The sequence below is a fragment of the Lycium barbarum genome, chromosome 5, assembly GCF_019175385.1.
Source record: "Lycium barbarum isolate Lr01 chromosome 5, ASM1917538v2, whole genome shotgun sequence".
Lineage (NCBI taxonomy): Eukaryota > Viridiplantae > Streptophyta > Magnoliopsida > Solanales > Solanaceae > Lycium > Lycium barbarum.
In genome coordinates this window covers 7,445,084-7,451,470 of record NC_083341.1, presented here as the reverse complement: position 1 = coordinate 7,451,470, position 6,387 = coordinate 7,445,084, and the positions used below count along the sequence as shown (strand labels likewise).

The following is a 6,387-nucleotide window of genomic DNA, read 5'->3' as shown; positions in this document are numbered from 1 at the left end:
TATTCCCTCTGTTTCAGTTTATGTGAACCTATTACTATTTGGGTAGTCCACGAGGTGGTAATTTGACCACGTTTTTCTTACATTACTTTTAAATTATTTGAATTATAAATTATCATGACTTATAGTACTTTTAATGTAGTTTCTCAATATATAAATTTTATTTTTACAAACTTGAAAAATGTATGTCAAAATTTATGGTCAAAGTTATAAAGTTTGACCCTCGTACTATTATATAAATTAAAACGGGAGAGTATTATATTTATATTTCAAAATTTCATCCTTAATCAAATTAAATTTATTTTTAAAAAATAGTTGTAAAGAAAGGGTCAACAGGATAAGGTATGCGAATTGAAGTTAGTATGACCCAAGAGAAGTTAAGTTTGCAGCCAAATTAGGCGACGGCCCATTTCCTGATTGGATTAGCATATGTTTTTGGTTTAACACTCAAAATTGCTGAACTCTGATTTAAACCGTAGATTGATTGACCCACTTTAGATACGTTAATTAAGAATGTGTTTCTCAGCAGCTTTGGCACTTCCATCACTTGCAAATGTCGAGGCTAATTCTGCAAATTGTAACTCTGTATGTGTTACTTCTGTTTTCACTTTTCTCTACTCTACTTAAATCTGTTTCCTATTTCATGCTACTTTTTCGCCAGTTTCACATCCAAACTATGAGTTATTCTATTTTCCTAAAACACACCTAGGAGGGTGATAGTTCAGGTAGAAAAAAGGAGCATCTGATAATTGTCCTAATTAGCTTCGACGTGTATTTTTTAATACTCCCTGTGTTTCAATATGTTTGCCTGGATTTGACTTGGCATAGAGTTTAAGAAATAAATGAAGACTTTTCAATCTTGGGGTCTTGAATTAAGATGTGTGGAATGTACTATGGAAAGCTGGAAATAAAGAGTTGCCAAAAAAGAAATGAGACTTTTTTTTTTTTTTAAGAGGACTAAAAAGAAAAGTAAGACGACCAATTTGAAACGGAGGGAGTATATAGATGGTGATAGTTCAGGTAGGGAAAGAGAACAACTGATAGTTGGCCTAATTAGCTTCGAGGTGTGTGTTTTAATATGCAAATGGTGATAGTGCTAGTAGGAAAAGGGGACAACTGATAATTGGTCTTCGAGGTGTGGTTGAGTTCAGGTAGGAAAAGGGGACAACTAATAATTGGCCTTTGAGGTGTGTGTTTTAATATATAGATAGTGATAATTCAGGTAGGATAAGGGGACAACTGATAATTGGCCTTCGAGGTGTGTTTTTTAATATATAGATGGTTATAGTTCAGGTAGGAAAAGGGAACAACTGATTATTGACCTAATGAGCTTCGAGGTGTGTTTTAAGATATATAAGGTGATAGTTTAGGTAGGAAAAGGAAACAACTTTAGGTAGGAAAAAGAAACAACTTTAGTTGGCCTAATTAGCTTTGAGGTGTGTTTTTTAATATATAGGTGGTGATATTTCAGATAGGAAAAAGGAACAGCTTATAATTGGCCTTCGAGGTGTCTTTTTTAATACATAGATGGTCGTAGTTCAGGTAGGAAAAGGGAACAACTAATAATTGACTTAATTAACTTCGAGATGTGTTTTTAATATTTAGATGGTGATAGTTTAGGTAGAAAAAGGGAATAGCTGATAATTGACCTAATTAGCTACGAGATGTGTTTTAATATATAGTTCGGGTAGAAAAACGGAACAACTTATAGTTGGGGTATGAAACTCGCGAAAAAGTGATAGTTTATGTGTATTTTTGGCCATTAACTCTTATATATACCAACAGAATTGGAGTGGAAAGGATGAAGATCCAAATAAGAGTCAACCGGTGCAACTGTCATTACCAGCTTATAAATGGCGCTTAGTTATTGCTTACGATGGTACCAGATTTTCAGGTTTCAATTTTCTCTTCTTCCTTCAAAACTCAAACTCAATCCCTTTGTTATGCCTCTGTGTGTTTACATTCATTAATACTTTCATATTATTTTGTTACATCAGATAGAAAATTGAGGGTTGAAATCTCTGATCTTTTGTGTTATGCTCTAATTCACTGCGGTCTTTGCTATATAGCTAATTGGTTTCCGCACACTCGTTTTCTTTGATTTTCGCATGTTGGTTACTGCTCTCATTGTTACTCTAAACAGCTTATTTGTTAGTATATATTCACGAGTCACCACAGTAAATCATCCTTGCGTTTTTAGGATAATCAACGTCATTCTTGTTGGGTATGTGAACAAAGTCCAAATTGGTAGCTGTAAAAGAAAAAAAATAACCACATATAAGGTGTAGAGTGTGAGGCCTTGTAGGGAAAATCATGCGGGCTTGGCCAAAGCAGAAAATATCACACCGTGTTAAGAGTATATTTGGGATATTTTAGCCCAACATCCTAGAGATTAATCAAGGTTTAGAGCTTGTTTATTGTTGTAAATTGTCATTTTGGCTTCACATTCATCTCAAAAACATGTGCACTTCTGCGTTTGACTCTTTTCTGGGCGTTGTTCATTCAAGAAATCTTTGAAGGGGGTTGCGGGTGGGGATGGTTCTAAGCTTTTAGGGTTCTCATTCAGGTTCTGGATTGCTAAGATTGTACTCCATCCAGTTTTATCTAATTGCTATCAAAGAGTCAATAAGATTCTTTGTTTGTGACCTTTATAATTATCTTTTCAATCAATTTGAAGTTCAAAACTTGGGAGTTAGTATTGTCTTTGATGCAGTATCTAAATATATACTTATATATTTGGAAAATAGACAAATCAATGTCCAAAGTTGGACTGAAAATAAATCAAGTCAACCCTGAGGAAGTGAACTAGGCAAGTCAAACATGTAGTTAGATTTTGAAGGTACTAGTTAATAGTTATTGGAAATTAACACCTTACCCATTGTTCTCAGTTTGTCTAAGGTCGTCCTTTTTTTATTTTTATTTATTTTTTATCAGGCAATGATTGCTAAGATAATAAGATGTTGAAATTACCGGCTAAATGTTTGTATACCTCTTTTATCCCTTTTATTTGGGGAGTGTATGTTGGATGTGGTTGTTTTATTTCTATATGCCTGAATAGTGGATATCCTGCAGGATGGCAGTATCAGCAGACAACACCAACTGTACAGTGCATTCTGGAAGAAGCTCTGACTACAACCACAAAAATAAACCGCAAAGAACTTTGTTTAGTTGGTGCAAGTCGGACAGATGCAGGAGTTCATGCATGGGGTCAGGTCTGCTTTCACTGCCAATGGATTCCCACTAACCAAGAGAAATGATCAAAATAAATAGACTTAGAACCAACTTTGGCTTTCAGGTGGCACATTTCATCACACCTTTCAACTATGATACACTAGACAGTGTTCACAAAGCTGTAAATTGTCTTCTTCCTTCTGACATCAGACTTAGAGAAATTAGCCCTGCTGTGCCTGAGTTTCATGCTCGTTTCTCTGTCACAAGCAAGGTATATTGCTATCAAGTATATAATTCCACTATCATGGACCCATTCTTGAGGCACTATGCTTACCATAGTGTGTATAAGCTCGATGCTGCTGTCATGAGAGATGCCGCAAAGCATTTTGTGGGGAAACATGACTTTTCTGCCTTCGCCAATACATCACGAAATGACCGAGTTCCAAATCCAGTGAAGACGATATTTCGCTTTGATGTTGTTGAAAAGGTACTATGTTCATCCCTTTACTGATATAAGACTATCAATTAGCTTCCATGCTTGCGGTTAAGGTGGGTTTCTCTTGGCCTACACAAAGTACACGCTGGCTCACCACTCAAGGTCACATGCATGTAGTTCTCATATCAAAGTTCCGTCATTAGGTGCATCAGGGCTTCTCCAAGCTTAGAAGCTCAACGAGTCTGTATATTCTTGAAATTCATGCTAACAAATTCCAATACTAAAGGAGTTATGACATTCTCACGTATATCCCATTTTATTTAACATATTTTGACTAGGCATGGAGATTAAAAATTTAATATAATTCTTAATAGTACGAGTAAATGTACTAGACAATTGATAAAAAGTTACCTTCGGATAGAAAAAAACCATTACATCATTGTTAAAGTTTGAATTGTTTAATAAGATTGATTTCTTAACATGAGGGTAACTCTGGAAATCTTATAATATTATTTAGGAAGTGTGTCAATATCGTGGTACATCTCATAATAAATATGCACACACAAGTTGGAAAAAAGAGAGTACAAAGTGTTACCAGTAGTATTTATACTGGAAACACTCCTTTGAAAAAAAATATAGCTGCATAACATTAGAAAGTATCTCGGATTTGTAAGTTCTAACGGTCCATACTTAGTAGCACATATGAATTTAAGGTGGCAAAATACAAAAGAAATGGAATCTTACAGTCAGTAGTGAGACTATCTTACACTAAAGGCAAATCCTCCACTTATATAGTTAGACTATCTTATATGAGAGGAAAAAGTGATAACATTCGTGGCAATGTACTTAGACTGAGCACTATGGACACTTTCCCCCTTAAAAAAAAAAAATTGTGCACTCTACCCCTTGAACTATTCAAAATGGTACGAGCACCCACCCTGCGCAGCCACTGACTCTCCTAGCTGACACTTCTCGTCCCAACAAAGTTGATTTTGTTCTTTCAGTTTCCGTAACTCAATGTTGCTCATCTTATGCAGTGCCTGAGAAGGAAATATAAAAGGAAAAAAAAAAAGTCCCAGATTAGGATTAGTTGTTGTAGAGGAAAATGACGGGTAGTATGCCAGCAAGGAGACAATAAAAAAAGAAGAACAGAGAAAGTAATGGAAAGAAACAAATTGGGGAAGTCAAACTTAGCCAAGTTAAGAAACAAATTGGGGAAGTCAAACTTAGCCAAGTTTCGTTTAAGGTTATACTATAGGCTTAAACTTGCCTAGGCCATAGTTTTAGATATCTGCTAGGGCCAAAGCCTGACTTAATTGGTATTCGTAGCTTAATGACAAAGCCAGTGCTTATAACATATGAAACTGCAGCTTTTGAGGCATTACTTGTCATACGTCCATCAATGAAGTTTTATAGTTGATATCTTGTCATGCTTTTCTTTAGGGACCTCTTTTGCTGCTTGAAGTTGAAGGATCTGGTTTCCTATATAGGCAAGTTCGGAACATGGTATGTTGCTTGTTCTTACATTGGTAATTGAGATAAAGGCAAAATCTTTTGACTACCAATGCCTTTCAACCTTGATTCTTGATTCAGATGTAGCCCAATGTAAGAGGTTCTTAAAACTTCCTCTGGTTTTTAAAATACTTTTGAAGTAATAGGCAAATCATATTCATAAAACCTTCAATTATTTACCCGTCAAAAAAAAAAAAAAAAAAAAAAAAAAACCTTCCAAGTATTCATCATGATTTCAATATTGAATCTCAGTTGCTCTTGAACGATGGCACTGAAGATAACACGTGGTGTTTTTTCTCAAAATCTTTTGCAGGTCGCTTTGTTGCTTCAAGTTGGAAGACAAGCAGTTCCACCAGATATTGTTGCTTGGATTTTGGAATCTCGTGATAGGAAGGAACTTGCAAAGTATACCTTGTTACTTCCACCTCATGGACTCAGTCTCGAGACTATCAAGTATAATGAAGAACATCTCATACTCCCAGCAGATTCCCCTGCTAGTAGTTTTGGTAGGCACCATAGTATAAGCAAATGTAAGGTGCTATTCGTTTGACTAGTTAATAAATGATTAACAAAAATGAGGGCATGCAGAATGGATTCTGCCCTTTTTAACAGACACTCATTCGTATAAAGAGTCTGCGTCTGTTGTTTCTTAATGGTACCTTTTTATGATTGCTGAAAAACTAGAAGTAGGAATGCTGCAAGTATTGACGAAAATCAAGTCATAATTTAGTTCTTGCAGTATCTCTCTTTCACAGCTATTGCTGAATACCGAAAGTAGCAAGCAGTTTTCAGCACTTCCTATCTTGGTAACCGTTGCTTGAATGTATGGCAAGAGACACAATCACTCATACTATCTTGCTCCGCATACGTGTCTGTGGTAGCTATTATTCAGTAAACATATCTGAATGAGCTCATGTGCTGTGTTGAGTGAAGGTATCATATGGATTAGGAGTGATTTAATGTTTTTGGTTCAAATTGCTTTTATCTCTGACTTTTCTGAAGGTACATTACTGCACTTTCCTACGGACCGAAAGATTTAACAGACGAAGGGAACAGAAAAAACATGCTTAAAAGTTATAATTTTGCAGAGAAGAGTATTATCATTTGGTGTGCTCATGATTCTCTTGGCTGTTGTCTCTGTATCTGAGTTTTGTTGCTTGAATTTTAGTTTAATAATGCTCATCGTAACAAGGTTACGTTCTATCCAAGAACATGGCATATTAAGTGCTAGAACGTATAGCTATGATAGCATTTGGTAGGGAAAGAAATAG

At 35.5% G+C, this 6,387-nt stretch overlaps 1 protein-coding gene across 1 annotated transcript; it reads left to right on the top strand.

Moving 5' to 3' along the window:
* Positions 1 to 324: 324 nt before the first annotated feature.
* Positions 325 to 5,769, top strand: LOC132640310 (uncharacterized). Its single transcript, XM_060356840.1, has 6 exons — positions 325 to 582; positions 1,783 to 1,891; positions 3,070 to 3,209; positions 3,293 to 3,655; positions 5,048 to 5,110; positions 5,430 to 5,769. The coding sequence occupies exons 1-6, from the start codon at positions 511 to 513 to the stop codon at positions 5,664 to 5,666; spliced, it is 984 nt and encodes a 327-aa protein (XP_060212823.1). The 5' UTR covers positions 325 to 510; the 3' UTR covers positions 5,667 to 5,769.
* Positions 5,770 to 6,387: the final 618 nt, after the last annotated feature.

What these genes read in the sequence shown, in the direction of transcription:
- LOC132640310 (XM_060356840.1), top strand. Translation starts at nt 511, where the DNA reads ATGTGTTTCTCAGCAGCTTTGGCACTTCCATCACTTGCAAATGTCGAG. An exon ending in ATTCTGCAAATTGTAACTCT is followed by an intron (nt 583 to 1,782) that starts GTATGTGTTACT and finishes ATATACCAACAG; the next exon opens with AATTGGAGTGGAAAGGATGA. An exon ending in CGATGGTACCAGATTTTCAG is followed by an intron (nt 1,892 to 3,069) that starts GTTTCAATTTTC and finishes GATATCCTGCAG; the next exon opens with GATGGCAGTATCAGCAGACA.